This window comes from Carcharhinus amblyrhynchos, chromosome 9, assembly GCF_965287045.1.
Source record: "Carcharhinus amblyrhynchos chromosome 9, sCarAmb.v2.hapA, whole genome shotgun sequence".
In the NCBI taxonomy this organism is placed as follows: Eukaryota; Metazoa; Chordata; class Chondrichthyes; order Carcharhiniformes; family Carcharhinidae; genus Carcharhinus; species Carcharhinus amblyrhynchos.
The window spans coordinates 3702992-3727381 of record NC_137332.1 but is presented as its reverse complement, the minus strand read 5'-3'; the positions used below and the strand labels follow the sequence as shown (position 1 = coordinate 3727381).

Here is a 24390-nt window from a genome sequence, read left to right as displayed (position 1 = left end):
TATTTCTTATGTTCTTATGTTCTTAGAAGTCTGATGGCAGCGAGGAAGAAGCTGTCCTTGAGTTGGTTGGTACACGATGGACCTCAGGTGGGGGATCACCAGCCACTATCTGGGATTAGACGGGAAACCTGCTTTGTAACCCATCCTGAAATGCTGCAATTTGCGCTCATTCCGTGATTGTTTTGAACACCCAGCCCTGTCTGCATTCACTCAGCCAAACATATCTAGTTGTTAAACTTGCTTCCTCGGTTACATCACACACAACACGTTCTATCAATTATACAACTTGTGCAGAAGTGTCAGCGAGATGGCTACATTACTGTAATTGAAAGCACAAGGAGAGATGTCAGTTCTCTGGAAAGGAATCTTTCCCTCAGTGCCAAGAGCTCAGTCAGATTTGCATCGCCAACACCTGCACTTCTGGCAAACTTGTGAAAACAACTGGATGCCAGAATTGGGATCTCACTGTGCCGTCAACAAGTTGGCCACACTGAGGAAATAGGAAGCTACAAATCCTCCAGGATTCATTCAGAGTCTGTCCCTCTCTGTCCTTGGCTGACAGGAAACGGTGTTCGATCCCTTCAAAGGCTTTCCAACTTCCTCGTGACAAAATCCATTCACCCAACAGCCCAGAATGTGTCGGAACTTCAACAGTGCTGCGAGTTATTAATGGTTATCTAAACCTTCTAACAGGAAGAGATGTTCCAACAATTGTTTCTCCTGAAAGAACAAAGAACAACACAGCACAGGAAACAGGCCCTTTGGCCCTACAAGCCCGTGCCGTCCATTTTAACATACAGTGAGTGCCTCATTCCAATCCTTCTTCTACCTATGACTTTTGTCTACGTTTCTTGGACTCCACAATAAAGGTGTGCAAATTTAGAGAATTATGTGTGTGCCAGATTAAGGGAGGTCTAATTTAGGGACAATTTGTTTACACCAAACAGCCCAAAAGCACGTTTTTGGGGTGTGGGAGGAAACCGGAGCACCCGGAGAAAACCCACGCAAGCACGGGGAGAATGTTTGTGGGAGTTTGCACGTTGACCCTAGTCGGAGATCCGACCCAGGTCCATGTGTCTGCACGGCAAACCGTGATAGTCACTGAGCTCAACTTTATAGTTCAACTATTGGAGGAGGCCATTCAGCCCATCCAATCGGTACCGGCTGACAAAAAAAACAGCCTTCCAGTCTAAACTGGATGGCCGGCCCGACGGCACAGTGGTTAGCACTGCTGCCTCACAGCGCCAGGGACCCGGGTTCGATTCCCAGTTTGGGTCACTGTCCGTGTGGAGCTTGCATGTTCTCCCTGTGTCTGCATGGGTTTCCTCTGAGTGCTCCGGTGTCTTCCCACAGTCCAAAGATGTTTAGGTTAGGTGTATTTTTCAAGGTCTACGCATGGGGCTACGGGGATACAGCGAGAGGGCGGGCCTGTGTAAGATGGTCCACTGGACAGTCAGACAGGCTCGATGGGCCAAATGGCCTCCTTCTGCGCTGTAGGGATCCAATGGTTGTAAACCCATTCTCGTCGTGCTCTGGGTCCATAGTCCTATTGGCTACAATACTTCTAATGTATATTCAAATATTTTTCTTTCATGAGGTGGGTGTTGTTACAAAGAACAAAGAACAACACAGCACAGGAAACAGGCCCTTCGGCCCAACGAGCCCGTGCCGCCATTTTAACATTGTGAGTGCCCTCTTCTCCCTATGACCTTTGTCTACACCTATTGGACTCCACAATAAAGGAACCATAACCAGATTGAGGGATGCCTAATTTAGGGACAATTTGTTAACACCAATCAGCCTAACAGCACATCTTTGGGGTGTGGGAGGAAACCGGAGCAGCCGGAGAAAACCCACGCAAGCACGGGGAGAATGCGCAAACTCCCGCAGACACCGGCCCAAATCCTTGTTGTCCCTACCATTCTCCCAGGTTGTGAGTTCCCGATCCTCCACCAACTCCCCCTAAACTATCTACACCAAATCCAGGTTATTATCCTGTCTGCTGAAGGATACTGCTCTCCCTATCCGGGTTCCCTATTGTTTTATAAACCTCAGTTAAATCTCCCCGCAATTTCCCTGGCTCCAGAGGAAACAAACTGAACCCGCTAATCTAAAATCAGGACATGCTGGAAATCCCCACTCTCTCTGGAGTGAGACAGAGAAGGGGGTGAAATCTTGTGGAGGTACCAGGTTTTGCTGCTGGTGGGAAACAAACGTCACGTCATGTTGGCGATTCCTGTTTCATCTTGTCCCACAGTGAGAAGTCTCACAACACCAGGTTAAAGTCCAACAGGTTTATTTGGTAGTAAACGCCACTAGCTTTCGGAACGCTTGCTGCTCCTTCGCCCTGAGCAGCTGTGCCACAGGGTAGGCTGTGTTTCAGTGCAACATCTGCCCGAGGTCAGGGCTCGTCACTGGATTGTGGGCCAGGCGTCTATAGGGTGGGAGTTGTGGGGAGGGGGTTAGCAGCAAGCAGCTCAAGGAATGTAGTTACTTAGATCATAAATCATAGATGATCATACAGTGCAGAAAGAGGCCATTTGGCCCATCAAGTCTGCACCGAACACAATCCCACCCAGGCCCTACCCCCATATCCCTACATATTTTACCCGCTAATCCCTCTAACCTACGCATCTCAAGACACTAAGGGGCAATTTAGCATGGCCAATCAACCTAACCTGCACATCTTTGGACTGTGGTGGCACGGTAGCACAGTGGGTTAGCACTGCTGCTTCACAGCTCCCGGGTTCGATTCCCGGCTCGGGTCACTGTCTGCGTGGAGTTTGCACATTCTCCTCGTGTCTGCGTGGGTTTCCTCCGGGTGCTCCGGTTTCCTCCCACAGTCCAAAGATGTGCGGGTTAGGTTGATTGGCCGAGCTAAAAAAATTGCCTCTTAGTGTCCTGAATTGTGTCTGGTGAACAAAACATGAAGGAAGTTCCAAGTTGTCCTGCCAGATAAAGTCCTTCCAAAAAAGTTACCTTCGCCTCTGAAAGACTGAGGATGTGGCAAATAAGGAAGAAAAGAGGGGCGATGATGAAAAAAGTCAGCAGGGTGGCTCTGAGTCCCCACCATCCCTCCCCTCTCCCCATCGGCATGGTTCAAAGGCCAAAGTCCAGACGTGAGAATGTGTCTGAATGAGGTGTGAGTGGTGGGGGGGGTGTGGGAGCGGGGCGGGGGGGTGGGGGGGGGGAGGGAGGGGGGGAGCGGGGGGTGGGGGGGGCAGGCTATTGCCATTTAAAGTAAAGGGATTGAGAAAAAAAAATCTAATTGGTTGAAAATACACACAAAAAAATGAGGACACAGATTATGATCAGTAACTATTCATTGCTGAAGGCAGGAGACTGTTCAATGCCAGGCTGAAGGATGTGATTGACTCCCTCGAGACTGCACTGAGCTTCACTGGAACTTTCTAAAGCAGAGTGAGAACCATGGAAACCTCTCTCCTGCCTCCCAGCCTAACTTCTTATAGAGAAGAAGACTTCTTATAGAGACTTACAAGATAATGAAGGGGATGGATAGGGTAGAAGTAGAGAGGTTCTTCCCGCTTAGAAAGGATAGCAGAACTAAAGGGTACAGCCTCAAAATAAGAGGGGGGGGTGCAGTTTAGATTGGAGTTGAGGAGGAACTTCTTCACTCAAAGGGTGGTGAATCTCTGGAATTCTCTGCCCGTTGATCTGGTGGAGGCTGCCTCGCTAAATGTATTTAAGTCACGGGTAGATAGGTTTTTGGTAGGCAAGGGGATTAAGGGTTATGGGGAGAGGGCGGGAAAGTGGAACTGATCCACTTCAGATCAGCCATGATCTTATTGAATGGCGGGGCAGGCTCGAAGGGCTAGATGGCCGACTCCTGCTCCGATTTCTTATGTTCTTATGTTCTAACACTGTGCTCCTGTTCTGTTCTTCTCCACTCACCACTTCCACTCGCTCAAAACATTGCAAACTCTGCTCGCTTCAAATGTTCGGTCACGCTCTGAGACGTTCTGTTTCTCTCTCCACAGGTATTACTGACTGCCGAGTATTCCCAGCACTTCCTATTGCGGATTTGCAGTGTCCACAGTATTTTGCTTTAACGTCGCCAATCCTTCTTTGCGGATAAAATGCTCGCAGTACCTTTGTAAATCCTCTCCGTCCCCTCCCCAGTGTAATCACATCCTTCCTGTAATGCAGTAACCAGAACTGTGCTCAGTATTCAAGCTGTACGCAAACTAGTATCCAGTCCCAGCAGGATCTCACTGCTCTTATAACCTATGATGTGGAGATGCTGGCGTTGGACTGGGATAAACACAGTAAGAAGTCCCACAACACCAGATTTAAGTCCAAACAGTTTATTTGATAGTAATCCTACAAGCTAAGGAACACCGTTTCCGAAAGCTTGTGGGGTTACTATCAAATAAACTGGTTGGACTCTAACCTGGTGTTGTGGGACTTCTTACTCTGCTTATTATCTATGGCCAGAGCTTAATGTTCAACAAGTGGGCATATTATATGAAATGTCCTGATGTCTTTGCGTTTGCGCGCTAATATTGCAGCCAGCGAGCGTGCGCGGGGGGTCAGAAGCGCACTTACGGTTATGAAGCGGAGGTTAACCCCACCTTGAGAGCAGACGCCTCACCCAGAGCGCCCCACATCATAATCTGTAATAGTGTGAAACGGTACCATTCGGTCCGCAGCAACTTTTTATGGTTAAATCAAAATAACTGCGACACTAAAGTAAAATCAACAAGTAACACTATTTATCTCACTGGCTGTGAAGAGGTTAACTAAACTATTAACAATAAAACATGATTCTAATGGAATGCTGCTTAGATAAATCCAACTCCCACTCATTAATAAAAAATAGAACTTTTGGTCACTCTTTAAGTTACAACCGGGTTTATTATCTCCTGGAATATTCTTCTTTGCTGTTGAGATGAGACTTTGAGTTAAAAGCTATGAGCTGTGTCAGAGGGGACTAGCTTTCTCTGCTCATTGTCCCACTGCCTGTTCTTTTATATCTGTGACGACATATCCACATTCCCTACAATATGATTGGTTCTCAGATTACCAAAACTTCAATTTCAAATTCAATAGGTTCTTGGTATCGAAGTGCCTAATTTAAACCGATTGGCTAAAATTCAAACATTTAAATGCCTGAAGCCTGTTATCAAGGCAACCCTGTTGCTTGGCCTTTTGTACGATATTTCAGTCTGTGTACTGACACTCTATGCACCAGCATCTAGCTTAACTTTCTAAGCACAGGAAAAAAAACACTGCCTTTTAAAGGGACAATGCAATGCCTTTTTCCCTATTCTTTTAATAATTTGACAACCACCAACTTCCAACAGCTGCCAACAATTAAACAGGTAATTAAATCTGCTCGGGAGGCGATTAGCAGAGATTCCACACGGCCCGTGCTGGCTATTGGTTGGATGAACAGCCAATCTGCCAGACAGTGGTCAGGTTTTTGTTTCATACTCAGCTCAGGCGGGATGAAATGGAATAAGGAAAGGTGTCTGAAGGTTTAGGTTACGAGTTCCAGCATCAGGTGCTGGAGTGCACACGGTGGAGAGAGTTTGCAGCATTTCTTGTGCGAAGTTCATTGGGACACGGCAGCTTCCTGAGGGAGCTCCACAGCAGCTGTCAGCCTTCAGAGAGTCACTTGGAAACGCTCGCCCGCACCCTCACTTCCTTCAGCAACCCCCCCACCCCCTGCCCCCCCATCCCCCCAACTCCCGTCTCTGCCCCACCCCCCCCATCTCCAACACCTGCCCCAACCCCCACCACCCATCCCCCCAACCCCTGCCCCATTCCCAACCTGCCCATCCCCCCAGCCCCCACCCCTGCTCCAGCTCCCACCCTCCAACCCTGCCCCACCGCTACCCCTGCCCCAACCCCCACCCTCCATCCCTGCTCCACCCCCACCTCTCCCCCAGTCTCCACCCCCCACCCCTGCCCCACCCCCCCCACCCTTGCTCTATCCCCTGCCCCAACCCCAACCCCACCCTCCAACCCTGCGCCACCCCCACGTCTGCCCCCTCCCCTCCAGCCCTGCCCCATCCCCCACTCCTGCCCCACCTTCCAATCCTATCTCATCCCCCACCCTCCATCCCTGCCCCACCCCCCCCTCCCGCTCCCCACCCTCCACCCCTGTCCCCTTCCCAGTATATGTGTCACTGAGCTGCTGGTTAATTGGCCAGTCAATATGAAGTTGTGTGTTAGTTGTGGTTGGGAGCAGGAGTGTGTGTCATAACTGTGCCTGGTGATCGCACACACTCAACAACAGGAAATTCTGGCCTACGCCTGAATATAATAAAGGGAAGTCTCCCATACGCTTTATTATTCACCTCACCCCCCTGTCAGGGAAGTGAGGTTCCCTCAGAGTCCCTTTGTTCTGTGACCCTGTCGTATTTTACCATTTAGAATGGATTCCCTTGCTTTGTTTACCTTCCCCCAGGTATATCACTTCACAATTAATGCAAGTACCTTCTAATTGTTCGACATATTGAATGACATCGGAGGTGCCCCGAGTTTAGCACAGGGAGTTTAGATCTCCATGACGGAGTTTGCCTGTCCTGTGACTGTCAAAAGCTTTTAAACCTCGACCCTGAGCTCAGGCAGAAGCACAGATGCCAAAGTTTCCTCGCGAAGCCCCAGGCAAGGAAGGGGAGGGGAGGGGAGGTCACCCAGAGCACCTGGCCCTGATCTCTCGGAACAAAGAACAAGCCTGGACACAGGCGAGGAGAGAACAAGGCTTCGGCGCCATGTCTGAGAGTCGGGTCACGTCTGGATACTGAGCATCAAGGATCACACATGACCCTCATTAACCGAGAACATTTTGGAAATGGGAAAAAATAACAGCTATTGGGTTGCCAATCCCGTTGACTGGCAAGGCCGCAACTAGACTACTGTGTGCAGTTTTGGTCGCCTTATTTGCGAAAGGATATATTGGCCTTGGAGGGAGTACAGAGGAGGTTCACTAGGCTGATACCAGAGATGAGGGGGTTAGCTTATGAGGAGAGGTTGGATAGACTGGGTCTGTACTCATTAGAGTTTAGAAGGCTGATGGGGAATCTTATGGAGACTTACAAAATAATGAAGGGGCTAGATAGGGTAGAGGTGGAGAGGTTCTCCCTGCTTAGAAAGGAAACCAGAACTAGAGGGCACAGCCTCAAAATAAGGGGGCGGGGGGGGTACAGTTTAGAACGGAGTTGAGGAGGAACTTCTTCACTCAAAGGGTGGTGAATCTCTGGAATTCTCTGCCCGTTGAAGTGGTGGAGGCTACCTCGTTGAATATATTTAAGTCACGGGTAGATAGGTTTCTGATAGACAAGGGAATTAAGGGTTATGGGGAGAAAGTGGGAAAGTGGAACTGATCCACTTCAGATCAGCCATGATCTTATTGAATGGCGGGGCAGGCTCGAAGGGCTAGATGGCCTACTCCTGCTCCTATTTCTTATGTTCTTGGTTTTCCACTTGGGGAGGGGTGGCCTATTATCATAAGACTATTAATCCAAAAACTCATGTTCTGGGGATCCAAGTTCGAATCCCAGCACGGCAGAAGGTAGAATTTGAATTCAATTAAGAAAAAATCTGGAATTAAGAATCTACTGATGACCATGAAACCATTGTTGGGAAAAACCCACCTGGTTCACTAATCTCCTTTAGGGAAGGAAATCTGCCATCCTTACCTGGTCTGGCCTACGTGTGACACCAGAGCCACAGCGATGTGGGTGACACTCAACTGCCCTCTGCAATGAAGGATGGGTAATAAATGCTGGCCAGCGATGCCCCTGTCCCACAAATGAATCAATAAAACGTCATGGGACAGTGGGGAACTATGGGATGGAAGGCTCCCCACTCCCTATGGGAGCGAGTCCCACATTCTCCCCACTCCCCATGGGAGCGAGTCCCGCATTCTCCCCACTCCCCGTGGGAGCGAGTCCCACATTCTCCCCACTCCCCGTGGGAGCGAGTCCCACATTCTCCCCACTCCCCGTGGGAGCGAGTCCCACATTCTCCCCACTCCCCGTGGGAGCGAGTCCCACATTCTCCCCACTCCCTGTGGGAGCGAGTCCCACATTCTCCCCACTCCCCGTGGGAGCGAGTCCCACATTCTCTCCAATCTCTGGACAGACATTTCACATGAATTGCCGATTGGATTATATTAGGACAGGTGACCGAATGCTTGGTTAACTCAGTCGGCTTACAGAGGAAGTGAGGCTGAAGGGGTTCGAAAGCTTCAGATCCTGGTTGGAAGAATTCCACCCAATGGTTTCAGGGCAGTTGGCTGATGACAAACATTTAGATAAAGTTTGCTGAATGGCCACTGTTAAGTTGTTGTTTGTGGGATCTTGCTGTGCACAAACTGACTGACAAGCTTCCCATAATGAACCAATAAAAGTACCTCATTGGCTATAGCGTGCTTTGACTGTCTGACTGGTCAGAACCTTGTGGTCTGGAGTGACCGCAAATTCCAGAAATGTGCGGATTTACAAACCAGGACAAGATCTTTTCCACCTGAAAGAAAAGGTGATTGACGGGTGACTGAATCAGAGCCTTTAAAATTAGGAGCAAGTGTTTGCTCCTGTGAGGGAAAGCATAACTAATGACCATCGAGAAATCCTATTGAGGATTCAGAGAAAGTTCTTTCATTAACGATCGGTGATAATGTGGCAGTCACCAGCACGAGGAGCGTTCCAGCACCTTATTTCGATGTGCTGGACTTGTGGCGCAGTGGGTTAGCGCCCCTTCCTCTGAGCCAGAATCTCCAGGTTCCAGTCCCGTCCCAGCACTCGATGGTCAAGGGATTTGCAATCATAACGCAGCCAAACAGGTCGAGTATCAAGCTGCAAAACCCTTCCAAAGACGCACCAATGGCGGGCGGTAAGAAGGGGAGATATTTCTGATCAGCCGGGTGTTGAAAATAAAATCGGAGCCTTCGCTCTCGCTGTTGTAGCTGGAGCTTACAACAGACCCTGAGAAGCAGCTCAGGGAGGGTCAGATGGATCGGGTGGTTGGATGGCTGAGGTGGACCAGATTGGTTCCGTCAAGGGTAGGTTTGGAAGCTGCCTTCAAACCCCACCCAGGGGTGGAGGGTGTGACGCTGTGGGTCTCCCTCACTTCAGGGAACTGAAGAAGTATTGAGCATTCATGGGTAAAGTTAATTCAACGTTTGGGAGAGGTGGTTATGATAGATTTAACTGACAGGAGGCTTGAGGGGTATCGTGAATCAATGAATCGATTTGATTTATTACTGTCACCTAAGAACATAAGAACATAAGAAATAGGAGCAGGAGTAGGCCATCTAGCCCTTCGAGTCTGCCCCGCCATTCAATAAGATCATGGCTGATCTGAAGTGGATCAGTTCCACTTTCCCCCCATAACCCTTAATTCCCCTGTCTATCAGAAACCTATCTACCCGTGACTTAAATATATTCAGTGAAGTAGCCTCCACCATTTCAATGAGCAGAGAATTCCAGAGATTCACCACCCTTTGAGTGAAGAAGTTCCTCCTCAACTCTGATCTAAACTGCCCCCCCCACCTTATCTTGAGGCTGTGCCCTCGAGTCCTGCTGTCCTTTCTAAGTGGGAAGAATCTCTCTACCTCTACCCTATCCATCCCCTTCATTATCTTATACGTCTCTATAAGATCACCCCTCATCCTTCTAAACTCCAACGAGTACAGACCCACTCTATTCAGCCTCTCTTCATAGTCCAACCCCCTCATCTCCGGTATCAGCCTAGTGAACCTCCTCTGTATTCCCTCCAAGGCCAAAATATCCTTGTATTGGTATACAGTGAAAAGTATTGTTTCTTGTGCGCTAAACAAACAAAGCATACTGTTCATAAAGAAGGAAAAGAGACAGGGCAGTCTGAGCCCGAAATGCCAAGATGGGAATGCTCAGGGGGCTGGAGTTCAAATCCCACCATGGTGGAATGGTGAAATTTGATTTCAATAAAAAATCTAGAATTAAATGATGAACTGACTGTGGTAAAAACCAGCTGGTCACTAATAAATAGGAAGACATTCTCCAACAGCACCTCATCTGGTGCAGCAACAATAATCTGTCCCTCAATGTCAGCAAAATGATGGAGATTGTCATCAACTTCAGACAGCGTAATGGAGAACATGCCCCTGTCTACGTCAATGAGGATAAAGAAAAAGTGGTTCAGACCTTCAACTTTTTAGGTGTCCAGATCACCAACAACCTGTCCTGGTCCCCCCATGCTGACACTATAGTTAAGAAAGCCCATCAGCGCCTCTACTTTCTCAGAAGACTAAGGAAATTTGGCGTGTCAGCTATGACTCTCACCAACTTTTACAGATGCACCATAGAAAGCATTCTTTCTGGTTGTATCACAGCTTGGTATGGGCTCCTGCTCTGCCCAAGACCGCAAGAAACTACAAAGTGTCGTGAATGTAGCCCAATCCATCACACAAACCAACCTCCCATCCACTGACTCTGTCTACACTTCCCGCTGCCTCGACAAAGCAGCCAATGTGATCAAGAACCCACACACACCGGACATTCTCTCTTCCAACTTCTCCTGTCAGGAAAAAGATACAAAAGCCTGAGGTCGTGGACAAACCGACTCAAGAACAGCTTCTTTCCTGCTGACATCAGCCTTTTGAATGGACCTACCTCGCATTAAGCTGATCTTTCTCTACACCCTCGCTCTGAATATGACACTACATTCTGCACCCTCTCCTTTCTTTCTCTATGTACGGTATGCTTGGATATATAGTGCGGAAGGAACAATACTTCTCACTGTGTAAAGATTACTTATTAGTGTCACTTTCATTAACACTGCAGTGAAGTTATTGTGCAAGTCCCCTAGTTTGCCATGCTCCGGTACCTGTTCGGGTACACTAAGGGAGAATTTAGCATGGCCAATCCACATGACCGTCACATTTTTCAGATCATGGGAGGAAACCGGAGCACCCGGAGGAAACCCATGCAGACACATGGAGAAAGTGCAAACTCCACACAGGCGATGACCCAAGCCAGGAATCGAACCCAAGTCCCTGGTGCTGTCAGGCAGCCGTGCTGTCCACTGTGCCACCCACAACGGTATTGAATAATGGTGAATACTAATACAAGTGACAATAATAGAACATAGAACATAGAACACTACAGCACAAACAGGCCCTTCGGCCCACGAGTTGCGCCGATCACATCAACACCTATCTATAACCCCCAATCCCATAAAACCCCATATACTCATCCAGAAGTCTTTTAAAAGACCCCAGCGAGTTCGCCTCCACCACCACTGACGGCAGCCGATTCCATTCACTCACCACCCTCTGAGTGAAAAACTTACCCCTAACATCACTTCTGTACTTTCCTCCCCGCACCTTAAATCTGTGTCCTCTCGTAGCGACCATTTCAACCCGGGGAAATAGCCTCTGAGAATCCACCCTATCCATTCCTCTCAACATTTTATAAACTTCTATCAGGTCGCCTCTCAACCTTCGTCTCTCCAGGGAAAAGAGTCCCAGCTCCCTCAACCTAACTTCATAAGGCATGCCTCCCAGTCCAGGCAACATCCTTGTAAATCTCCTCTGTACCCTTTCAATAGCTTCTACGTCTTTCCTATAGTGAGGCGACCAGAACTGCTCACAGTACTCCAAATGAGGCCTGACGAGGGTCTTATAAAGTTGCAGCATTACCTCCCGACTCCTAAACTCAATCCCTCGATTAATGAAGGCCAGTACACCATACGCCTTCTTGACCACCTCTTCCACCTGCGAGGCCAATTTAAGAGTCCTGTGGACCTGGACCCCAAGATCCTTCTGCTCTTCAACACTACTAAGACTCCTGCCCTTGATAGTGTACTCGTTCATCCCGTTGGTTCTGCCAAAATGGACAACTACGCATTTATCCGCGTTGAAGTCCATCTGCCACTTCTCCGCCCAGTCCTGCATCCTATTTATGTCCTGCTGCAACTTTTGACATCCTTCCAGACCATCCACAACACCCCCGACCTTCGTGTCATCAGCGAACTTACTTACCCATCCCTCCACTTCCTCATCTAGGTCATTTATGAAAATGACAAACAGCAAGGGTCCTAGAACAGATCCCTGGGGCACTCCACTGGTGACTGACCTCCGTGCCGAAAAAGACCCATCTACAACCACTCTCTGCCTTCTGCAGGCAAGCCAGTTCTGGATCCACATGGCCAAAGGCCCTTGGATCCCATGCCCTCTCACCTTCTCAAGAAGACCGTCTCATGACTGGTCCCAGCACTGATCCCTGCGGTATCCCACTAGTTACTGCCTGCCATTTGGAAAATGACCCGTTTATTCCCACTCTTTATTCTCTGTCTGTCAACCGGTTTTCTATCCATCTCAAAACACCACCCACAATCCCATGCACTTTAATTAAACACTAATCTCTTCTGTGGGACTTTGTCAAAAGCCTTCTGAAAGTCCAAATAAACCACATCCACTGGCTCCCCCTCATCAACTCTACTCGTCACATCCTCAAAGAATTCCAGTAGATTTGCCAAACTGATTTTCCTTTCATAAATCCATGTTGTCTCTGTCCAACCCGAGCGCTGCTTTCCAAGTCCAACCTCAGAGATTCAGGATTACTCCGTACGAACTGACCACTGCAAATCCTCGACATTCCTTACTGTTTGGTTTCTTGTTTCCCCATTCGTGGTTTCAGTAAGAAACTCAACATGTCCCTTCAGTGTTGTGTCCTCGGCTCTTTATTCTAAGAACGTAAGAACATAAGAAATAGGAGCAGGAGTAGGCCATCTAGCCCTTCGAGCCTGCCCCGCCATTCAATAAGATCATGGCTGATCTGTCGTGGCTCAGTTCCACATTCTCGCCCTCTCCCCATAACCCTTAATCCCCTCGCTTATCAAAAACCCATCAACCCGCATCTTAAAAATATTTAGCGAGGTAGCCTCCACCACTTCAACGGGCAGAGAATTCCAGAGATTCACCACCCTTTGAGTGAAGAAGTTCTTCCTCAACTCCGTTCTAAACCGCGCCCCCTCTATCTTGAGGCTGTGCCCCCTAGTCCTACTATCCTTTCTGAGCGGGAAGAGTCTCTCCACCTCTACCCTATCCATCCGATTCATCATCTTATATGTCTCAATGAGATCCCCCCTCATTCTTCTAAACTCTAACGAGTACAAGCCTAGTTTATTCAGCCTCTCCTCATAGCTCAACCCCCTCAACTCCGGCATCAGCCTAGTAAACCTCTTCTGCACTCCCTCCAAGGCCAAAATATCCTTGCGTAAGTACGGCGCCCAAAACTGCACACAGTACTCCAGCTGCGGCCTCACCAATGCCCTATACAGCCGCAGCAAGACCTCCCTACTTTTATATTCAATCCCCCTCGCTATGAAGGCCAGCATCCCATTCGCCTTCGCCTTTGCAACTCATGCACGAGGTCCCTCTGCACCGTCGCCTGCTGCAGTTTTTCGCCCCGTAAGTAATAGTCCTTCCTACCATTACTCCTACCAAAGTGGACCACCTCACACTTGCCAACATTAAATTCCATTTGCCAGTTCCTGGCCCATTCGCCCAGCCTATCTAGATCCTTCTGCAGACTCTCCACACCCTCCGTGCAATTTGCCTTTCCACCAATCTTGGTGTCATCAGCAAATTTCAACACCCTACACTCGGTTCCCTCCTCCAGATCATCTATATAAATGGTAAAAAGCTGAGGCCCCAGCACCGACCCCTGGGGCACTCCACTAGTCACGAACCGCCAATCCGAATAGCACCCGTTGACCCCCACTCTCTGCCTCCTATTTGACAGCCAATCCCCTATCCACGCTAACACCCTACCCCCAACTCCATGCCCCCTTACCTTCTGCCCAGTAGAAATGTTTCCAGGCTTCTATTGGGAATGTGGAGGCCAGTTTAAGAAGGACAATGTTATTGGCACTTGAGAAAAAACGAACTAAGCTTGCCTTTAGCTTATCTGAGTAGCAATATACTGCCAGATTCACAGAGTAAATAGGAATTAAACTCACCATCACATGAAGACCGTGTTAATGAATGTTCCTGACAGGCCGAGAGGGGGGGCAAAATTAAATTTAGCTCTGAGTATAATAAATTATTCCTGGAGGCTTTTAAAATTAGACATTTTTCTCACTTTATCTTTACAATTTTTCGAGTTCCTTTGTTTTCTCTAAGTCTATCGATGACCATGAAGCCATTGTCGATTGTTGTAAAAACCCATCTGGTTCACTAATGCTCTTTAGGGAAGGAAATCTGCCGTCCTTACCCAGTCTGGCCTACATGTGACCCCAGATCCACGGCAATGTGGTTGAGTCTTAACTTCCCTCTGAAATGGTCGAGCGACATACTCAGTTCAAGGGTAACTATGGGTGGGCAATAAATGTTGGCCCAGCCAGCAACACCCAGGTCCCATGAATGAATTAAAAAAAAAGATTGTAAGCAAAGGGTTTTGAAGGGTCTCTTGTCGACCGTGGGAACAAAGAACAAAGAAAATTACAGCCCAGGAGCCCTTTGGCCCTCCAAGCCTCTACTGACCATGCTGCCCATAAGACATAAGGCCATAAGACATAGGAGCAAAATTAGGCCACTCGGCCCATCTGTTCCACCATTCAATCATGGCTGATATTTTTCTCAACTCCATTCTCCTGTCTTTTCCCCATAACCCCTGAATCCCTTATTAATCAAGAACCTATCTATCTCTGTCTTAAAGACACTCAATGACCTGGCCTCCACAGCCCAAAGAGTTCCACAGATTCCCCACTCTCTGGCTGAAGAAATTCCTCCTCATCTCTGTTTAAAAGGATCATCCCTATAGCCTGAGGTTGTGCCCTCTCTGGTTCTAGTTTTTCCTACTAGTGGGAACATCCTCTCCACATCCACTCTATCCAGGCCTCGCAGTATCCTGTAAGTTTCAATAAGGTCCCCCCTCAACCTTCTAAACTCCAATGAGTACAGACCCAGAGTCCTCAACCGTTCCTCATACGACAAGCTCTTAATTCCAGGGATTATTCTTGTGAACCTCCTCTGGACACTTTCCAAGTCCAGCACATCCTTCCTTAGATACGGGGCCCAAAACTGCTCACAATTCTCCAAATGGGGTCTGACCAGAGCCTTATACAGCCTCAGAATTACATCCCTGCTCTGTATTCTAGCCCTCTCGACATGAATGCTAACATTGCATTTGCCTTCCTAACTGCTGACTGAACCCGTACGTTAACCTTAAGAGAATTTTGAACAATGATTCCCAAGTCCCTTTGTGTTTCTGATTTCCAAAGCATTTTCCCATTTAGAAAATGGTCTATGCCTCCATTCCTCCTTCCACGGTCCATAACCTCACACTCTTCCACATTGTATTCCATCTGCCACTTCTTTGCCTGTTCCCCTAACCTGTCCAAGACCTTCCGCAGCCCCTCCCCGCTTCCTCAATATTACCTGTCCGACTGAACTAAAGCCTCCTACCCTTCCGGGGATCATATCCCTCTCTTCCCATCCTATTCACGTATTTGTCCAGATGCCCTTAAAAGTCATCATCGTATCTGCTTCCATTTACTCCCCGGCAGCGAGTTCCAGGCAGCCACCACCACCTGTGTAAAAAACCTACCTCGTATATCTCTTTTAAACCTTGTCCCTCGCACCTTAAACCTGTGCCCCCCAGTAATTGACTCTTCCACCCTGGGGGAAAAGCTTCTGACTATCCACTCTGTCTGTACCTCTCATTATCTCGTTGACTTCTATCAGGTCTCCCCTCTGTCACTCCAGTGAGAACAAACTAAGTTTCTCCAACCTCTCCCCACAGCTAATTCCCTCCACACCCAGTCAACATCCTGGTCAATCTTTTCTGTACCCTCTCCAAAACTTCCAAAGAATAATTCCAGCGATTCCTCAATATTTCTTTTTGTGAGTTGGAGACCGTTAATTAAAGGCACGAACAGGTTTGCAAGTCGAAAGACTGGAAATGTGAGTGGAAATCAGCTCTTACCTTGTATGTGGGATTGTACAGTTCCAGCAGTCACAAATATCGTCACCAAGAAAAGGAGCGATCTCCTAGAGAGAGGTAAATGTGAGGTTAGTCAATGTTAGATAGGGTTTGGGTTGTATAATCATATCCAATATTAATTGCTTTTTACATAGAATTTCACGATATCAGACCATTCGGCCCCACAAATCCATGCTGCTGTTTATGCTCCAAATGAGCAAGTCCATTCTGTTTTTGCTAACTCAGGCTACAAAGCTCTTTATTCCCATTTCCCTCACACAATTCAGGGTCCTCCATGTGAATCCACACCACTCACATCAATCACCCCGCTCTTACACATTCTCACCACTCTCCACAACTCTCCATTGAAGCAGATTTGATTTCATTGAACATAATTCCATTTTAAGACAACATTACATGTGATTGGGTGAAGCAGACATAGCAGATTAACCAATCAGCTGATCACCACACATGTTGGTCAAGAATCATCCAATCAGGAAACTGCTTTCTGATTGGTTGTTTGGAAGAAGAGTGAGTTGGACCAATGGTGAGTGATTGATGGTGGGAATGTGGGGAAGGTTGGGCCATGTGAGTTTGTTGTGGAATTTATCCAATCAGAATTGGCCGTTCTGATGGTGAGGGGTTGTGGGAGTCGGTCGCTGGGAGGCAGACGCTGGAGCGGGGAAGGAAGAAGGTTAGACATCATTTCAAAAGGACACACTAAAGCCAGAGAACTCTGACCCAGAGGTGAGAATGTTTGTCAAGGGATCCAGGATGTCACAACACAGAAACATTTTGTATAAAAATATTATTGTTATGCTAAACTGGGATAGAGCATTGGCTAGGCCACACATGGAGCACTGTAAACAGTTCCGAGCTCCATATTTAAAAGATAATATTGAGACACGGAAAGGATACAGAAAGAATTCATATGGATGATTCCAGAATGAGAGATTATCTGAAAAGGCTCAACACATTCACTCTTTCCCCTCGAGAAAACGAAACTAAGAGGCCGTTAAAATTATGAAAGGGTTTAATGGGATAGATGGAGAGGAGATGTTTCTACTTAAGGAGCTGTCCTAAACACAGGGCCATCGATATCAGACACTTACTAATAAATCCCATCGGGAATTCAGGAGAAACTTCCTTATCCAAAGAGTGGGGAGAATGTGGAACTCGCTCCCTCAGGGAGTGGGGAGAATGTGGGACTCACTCCCATAGGGAGTGGGGAGAATGTGGGACTCGCTCCCACAGGGAGTGGGGAGAATGTGGGACTCGCTCCCACAGGGAGTAGGGAGAATGTGGGACTCCCTCCCATAGAGAGTGGGAGAATACGGGATTCATTCCCACAGGGAGTGGGGAGAATGTGGGACTCGCTCCCACAGGGAGTGGGGAAAATGTGGGACTCGCTCCCACAGGGAGTGGGAAAATGTGGGACTCGCTCCCACGGGGAGTGGGGAGAATGTGGGACCCACTCCAACAGGGAGTGGGAGAATGTGGGATTCATTCCCATGGGGAGTGGGGAGAATGTGGAACCACAGGGAGTGGCTGGGGTGTATAGTGTTGAGGCATTGAAGGGGAAGCTGGATAAACACAGGAGGGCGAGAGGAATAGGGGATGTTGACAGGGTGGGAGGAAGTGGGGGTGGGAGGTGACTCATGTGGAGCAGAAACACCAGAATGGACCACTGGAATCTTGTGGCCTTGCTCTGGGCTGTGAGTGCGATGGAACACAGTGTAATTCGCCTGGAAACTCTTCTGCAAGATTTCAAAAAGCAAATCATCTGCTCGTCATGAGTCATCCTTTGCTGTTGCCAATATGTATTTAGGATTTTCCAGATTAGACAGCGACAATTCCTCAACAGGCTAAAAAAATGTAACACCTTCCTCAGCTGGACCTCACAACGTGATCCTGGCTTTAAGATTTATTCCCAAGTGACTGGAGGCCATCACGGAATAAACCAAATCTACCAATCAGAAACTAATATCTCGCAGTCTATCTTACACAAGGAGAGTTATTCCAATGCGTATTTAATATTTAACACAAAATTGCTACAAGGTTTAACATGCCAATATTTTAATTTTCTTGAATCTGAAATGTCTGCTTTGTAAAATGATAAAATATTCCATTATAATTTACAAAATATATTCCAGTTTGGGACTGTGCGTGCAGATGTAAATTCTGATGTGCTAAGTCCTGGTTACTGTCCACAACCTCCCTGACACTGTAAGTTTACAAGTGTAGAGCCTCATTCCTTCAGATTTTATTCATCACTTATATAAAACTTCAAACATGATTTTTTTTTTCAACTTTTCATTTGGCTTTCTTGCCTCTCTCATGTAATCCAATTTTTCTTTCCCTCTTTTTTCCAAATCATGGAGTCGGATTTATGTTGAATTAAATACTCAAACTGCTATTTCCTGGTTTAAACTCTCTGTGTTTCAGTGAGGATTCTTCACGATGATTGGTTAAGGAGACATTGAGTTGCTGTGAGACACGCTGTTGCCCTGGTCACCAGGGATCTCATCGGGGGATTGCCAAGCTGAAACACCTCTCCATTCAAATTACCCATTGGAAAGTGTGTGGGCAACTCAATGTGTAAAGAATGCCAAGGGCAAAATTTTCTCATTTTTGACTGAGGAGCAGCGTGCAGCTCGCTGGCTGGGCTGTCAATAAGCAAGGGTAGAGAGTTCCAAAAACTCACAGCCCTGAGTGACAAATCGCTCTGTGGATCAGTCCTAAACAACCAAGTCTTTATTCAGAGACCAGTTCTAGATTCCTCAACCCCCGACAGACATCTACTCTGTCACGCAACCTCAATATATCTCAAGCACAATGAGCGAGGGGTGGATAGAGAAGGGCGAAGACTCACAATAGCACACAGAGGGGGAAGGAGGTGGATGAAAAAGACAAACATTGGAAAGCAGAAGGAAGGCCGAGGGGAGGGAAGCTGGATCTCCACAAGGTCACATAAAAGCTCACGGACAAGGGGATCAACGGGTTACCACATTGTTCAGTGGAAAGGGATGGACACAGACTCCCAATGCAGTGGGTGGGAGATTAAATGGAGAATGGTGTTGATCCACTAGGAGGAACTCTTCAATTGTAGCCAATAAAAGAAAACAAGACTTACTCCAACTTATAAATCAAAGAAAAAAGTTAATAAAGAAACTTTATTACTCCAACACTTGAGGCCTCACCCTGGGCCATTCCCAGCTCCCATAAACCCCAGCAGCTTCTTATTTATACTGAATCAGCTGACCAGCACATCATTTTGTCATTGGTTACATCGTTTACTGGGTCAGCTGACCCTTACAGCATGTTACCACTGGTCACACAACAACAGCTCCAATGTTATCATTGGTTACACTCTAACACAGGGGGCCTCACAGGTGATTAGCTCAGGGGGAGGCTGGTTGAATGAAGGGACAGGTTTCCTCCGGAGATTGCTGGCCTCTTCCCTCTGGGTTCCAGACATTCTGCACGCTCTGGTGAAGACACGCGGCCTGGATTGGGGTTAACGCACGGCGCTGCGACCTTTGAACCTGCCAGCTGATGGCGATTGGATGAATCGGCTGCCAGGTGATTTGGAGGGGATTCACCTGTAAATAATTAATGAGGTTCCGAGTGTAGAATCTGGCGCGAGATCCCGCCATTCCGGCCAACGGGAAAAGGCCACAAGAGCTGCCCACCATTGTCTCGAAAATGGACAATTCCACCCACCGTAACACACAATACAGGAGGCCATTCTTCCCATTGTATCTGTGCTGGATCAATGCAAGAACTATCAATCCCACTTCCCCATTCTGATTTTATTTTCCAAATGTTTATTCAATCCCCTCTTGAACGTTACTAACCAGACCACAATAAGCACCGAGTAGAAAACATTCTCCCTGCCTCCTCTCTTGGTAACTCTTTTGATAATTACGGTAAGGATGCAGCTTATACACTGGAGGGTTATGGTCCAAGTGCAGGTCAGTGGCAGAAAATGGTTCAGCCCAGACAAGAAGGGCCAAAAGGCCTGTTTCTGAGCTGTAATTTTCTATGGTTCCAGGCGGAGAAGGAAACCTTCTCCAATATTGTTGATAGTTTCCACCAGGCCACCTGCCCCCCACCCCGTGCTGCGGATCATTGCGTCCTGTCCGCTCGCTGCCTGCTCTGTTCCCCTGGGGCACTCTGAAATCAGGTGCTTCCAAAATCACCCAAATTGCTCCACAATCCATCACGCTTATGCACACGAGTCACCTTGATTATGGGAATGAGTTAAGCACACTCCAAAACAGCTGGTTTTCTTCCCCCTCACAAGAAGGGATTGGAGCCTGTTGTTACAGACACTGCCATAGAAAGGCATTTTAATACTGCTGTCTAACCCACACTCCCACCACTGGCTGTGTTAGAAAAAAAGCCTCCCAAATTCTTCACTTGTTCTGACCCCGTTTACTTAGTAATTATTCTCCTACAGACCCAGCGAATCCCTGCAATGCAGAGAGAGGCCATTTGGGCCATCTACTCTGCACCAACTCCCTGACAGAGCATCCCTCCACTCCCCCCATTCCCCGGAACCCCACACATTTAGCATGGCCAATCCACCTAACCTACACATCTTTGGAGTGTGGGAGGAAACTCACACAGACACGGGGAGAATGTGCAAACTCTACACAGGAATTGAACCCAGATCCCTGGTGCTGGGAGGCAGCAGTGTTGACCACTGTGCCACCGCGCTAATCATTTGAAAAGATCAGACAAATTTAGGATCTTGCATTAACCAATCTGGCTGTCATTTGGAAGGAATGGAGTGCTGCTTCCCAAAGTCACAGCTGTTTTAGAACATAGAACAGCACAGTATAGGCCCTTTGGCCCTCAATGTTGTGCTGAGCTATAACCGAACCCAAGATCAAGCTATCCCACTCCCTATCATTCCAGTGCGCTCCATGTGCCAATTCCAATAACCGCTTGAAAGTCCCTAAAGTGTCCGACTCCACTATCACAGCAGGCAGTGTATTCCACACCCCAACCTGAGTGAAGAATCTACCTCGGACATCCCTCCTATATCTCCCACCATCAACCTTATAGTTATGCCTCCTAATAACAGCTACATCCACCCGAGGATGTTTGACCAGTGAGCTCATCTCTGTCTCTGATTGAAAACTAAATTCCGCCACTTCCCAAGTTATCCTTTTCTTCCCAAATCCCCTTTATAAACTCCTACCAGCTTCCTCCCCAGTTTCCCTGCAGCCTAGTACAGCTCCCCTGGAAGTTCCCCTCCAAGCCAGTCACCATCCTGACTTGGAAATATATTGCTGTTCCTTCGCAGTCGCTGGGTCAAAATCCTGGAATTCTCTCCCCAACGGAATTGTGGGCCAACCGCCGGCACGACTGCAGCGAATCGGGAAGGGAGCTCACCACCACCTTCTCAAGGAGCAACTAGGGATTGGGAATAAACACTGGCCCAGCCAGCAACACCATGTCCCAGGAATAAGTAAGAAAAGAAGCTCCTTTCAGTCAGAAACTTCCAATGTGAGATGAGATATGAGAAGGTAGTCTCTGTAAAACCTCGTGAACAGAAAGTTTAAGCAAGAGCATTCTGAAAAGGCTCCAAAATAATAGGCCAGGATTTGCTGTTGAAACAATGGTGTGGCCAATGGCACTTGCTATTATTTCTATAACCAGTAACTGTGGGTAAATATCACAGCTAAACGTGAATATCACTAATGTATTGTGAGTTATGCTGCATTTGTGTGGGAGCAGTACCTGCCTCGTCACTGACCCACACTGAGTGTCCTGACTACCCGATAGCTGCTGTGATCATTTGAGTCAAGCTTTCTGTAGATATTTAGTCATTAATTATACAAGATCCCTTTCAATGATATGATCATTGTTAATAACTGCCAAGCAACCTCTTTAGCTCTGAAAATTAACCGTTACGCGTGGGGATTTTCATTCCTTGAGGCTGTAAGTTATTTGGGGAGATTTTAAAAAGTTACATTCTCAAATTTAAAAATAATTTTTCTTTGCTCTACTTTTCTGTCCCTTTTCAACTCTTTCTCACTTTTATATCTCTCACTTTTCTATCCCTCTCTCACTTTTCTATCTCTCTCTCTCACTTGCTCTTTCCCTCTCTTTATTTCCCTTCCTGTACTGGATTTGATGTTGAGTTCACTGACCGGAATTCTCCGACCATTCACGTTGGTGGGATTCTCCAGTCCCGCCGGCAGCGCACCCCGGCCCACGGGTTTCCCGCCGGCGTGGGGGTGACATCAACGGGAATTCCCACTGACAGCAGCGGGACTGGAGAATCCCGTCGCTGGCGAACCACGCGCCACCTCCCGCCCGCGGGAACCAGGCGGTTTGGAGGCTGGAGGATCTCACCCCGCTCACTCCAACACGCACATCCTGTGCACAGCAGTGTCTATTTCACATCCCTCCCATCTGATTGGTTGCCCTCACTAATTGGACCCAAGATGCCCTGTTGCCCTCGTTGAACCATTCCCAGCTGACACATCCTGTAACATAGTGTGGGCACACGTAGCGCGGCCAATTCACCTAACCAACACATCGTTCAGATTGTGGGGGGAAACCGGAGCACCCGGAGGAAACCCATGCAGACACGGGGAGAACGTGCAAACTCCACACAGACAGTGACCCAAGCCAGGAATCGAACCCGGGTCCCTGATGCTGTGAGGCAGCAGTGCTAACCACTGTGCCACCGTGAGGAGGGGTCAAGACTAACTAACTACAGATGCCATGTGATACAAACTGAACCATTTACAGGGGATTAATGGGTTTAAACCCATAATCTTAACTAGAATGTCAATGCCGTATCTATCAAATTAGTGCAGAATCTCCTCCGATGAACGTCAGTGACTTTTTCCACAATGGACACATTGTACCCTGGTAAGTAGAAAAAAAGTTGTTTGTTTCAACTCTCTAAATATTTTTGAGTAACCCTCTTTTTCTGTGATAATATTGGATGATTTTGACTGTTACATGTGTCTTTTATCTAATTTTCTCCTTTGGATCTAATCATCATCCTTAACAAATGATCCCCTCTTTACTGGAAGAGAGTAAGAGCTGGAGTGAATTGTACACACGCTCATTACAGAGAAGGAGCCCACTGAGTTAGTAACCAAAGGAGCTGGGTGCTTGTTTTCAGGGAAGGTAAAAAACGAAGCCTGAGCCTTTCACCTTCCGTCAGTCACAGCGCTGAAACAAAGTATTATCGCTGTTACTGAATGTAGGCTTTCCGGATCTGCCATTCCGTATATCCACACCTGGTTTCCTCCATCATCTCCTCCAGCCCTACAACACTCCCAGACGCCTCTGCTCCACCAGGTCTGGCCTCCCTGACTCTAATCGCTCCACCACTGGCACCCTAAGCTCTGGAATTCCCTTCACCCAAGCTCTCTTGGCCTTGACTCTGTGGGTAACGGCCTCACTGAAGATTGTGGCTTCAAATCCCACTCCAGGACTCCAGTGCAGAAAGCGAGGCTGGCATTCCAGTGTCGCACTGAGGGAGTGCTACTCTGCCCTTTAACCCGAGGCTATATTTGTCTCTCTTTGGTGGGCTTTAGAGATTCCATGGCACTATTTTGAAGATGTGGAGATGCCGGCATTGGGCTGGGGTAAACACAATATGAAGTCTCATAACACCAGGTTAAAGTCATAAGAACATAAGAAATAGGAGCAGGAGTAGGCCATCTAGCCCTTCGAGCCTGCCCCGCCATTCAATAAGATCATGGCTGATCTGTTGTGGCTCAGTTCCACTTTCCCGCCCTCTCCCCATAACCCTTAATCCCCTCTCTTATCAAGAACCCATCAACTTGCTTCTTAAAAATATTGAGCGAAGCAGCCTCCACCACTTCAACGGGCAGAGAATTCCAGAGATTCACCACCCTTTGAGTGAAGAAGTTCCTCCTCAACTCCGTTCTAAACCGCCTCCCCTTTATCTTGAGGCTGTGCCCCCTAGTCCTACTGTCTTTTTTGAGCGGGAAGAGTCTCTCCACCTCTATCCTATCCATCCCATTCATCATCTTATACGTCTTATACTTATAAGTCCAACAGATTTATATAATAACCCTGATGGGCTTTAACCTGGTGTTTGTGGGACTTCTTACTGTGTTTACCCCAGTCCAACACCAACATCTCCACATCATGACTACCATCGACACCGCAAACTGCCGGCTCCAAGTGGAGAGGATCTCCAAGAAGATCGCGCATATCGACATAAATAAACCTGTTGGACCTTAACCTGGTGTTTGTGAGACTTCTTACTATTTTGAAGAACAGTAGACAAGTTCTTCCCGGTGTCCTAGCTAGCATTTTCCCCTCCATTAACACCACAAAATACAGGTGATTGAGTTATTGACACATTTCTGTGTTTGGAAGCCTCGCTGTGAACACGTTGGCTGCTCTGCTCCCTACATCATTTATTCAAAATTTATTCACTAGTGTC

At 47.7% G+C, this 24390-nt stretch overlaps 1 protein-coding gene across 1 annotated transcript in view; it reads right to left on the bottom strand.

The window, feature by feature from the left end:
* The window catches only part of col24a1 (collagen type XXIV alpha 1), a 317299-nt gene that overhangs the window by 267898 nt on the left and 25011 nt on the right, over positions 1–24390 (bottom strand). The window contains exon 2 of the mRNA XM_080195089.1: positions 15942–16006. Coding sequence (XP_080051215.1) covers positions 15942–16006 — 65 coding nt within the window. The remainder of the gene's footprint in view (positions 1–15941; positions 16007–24390) is intronic.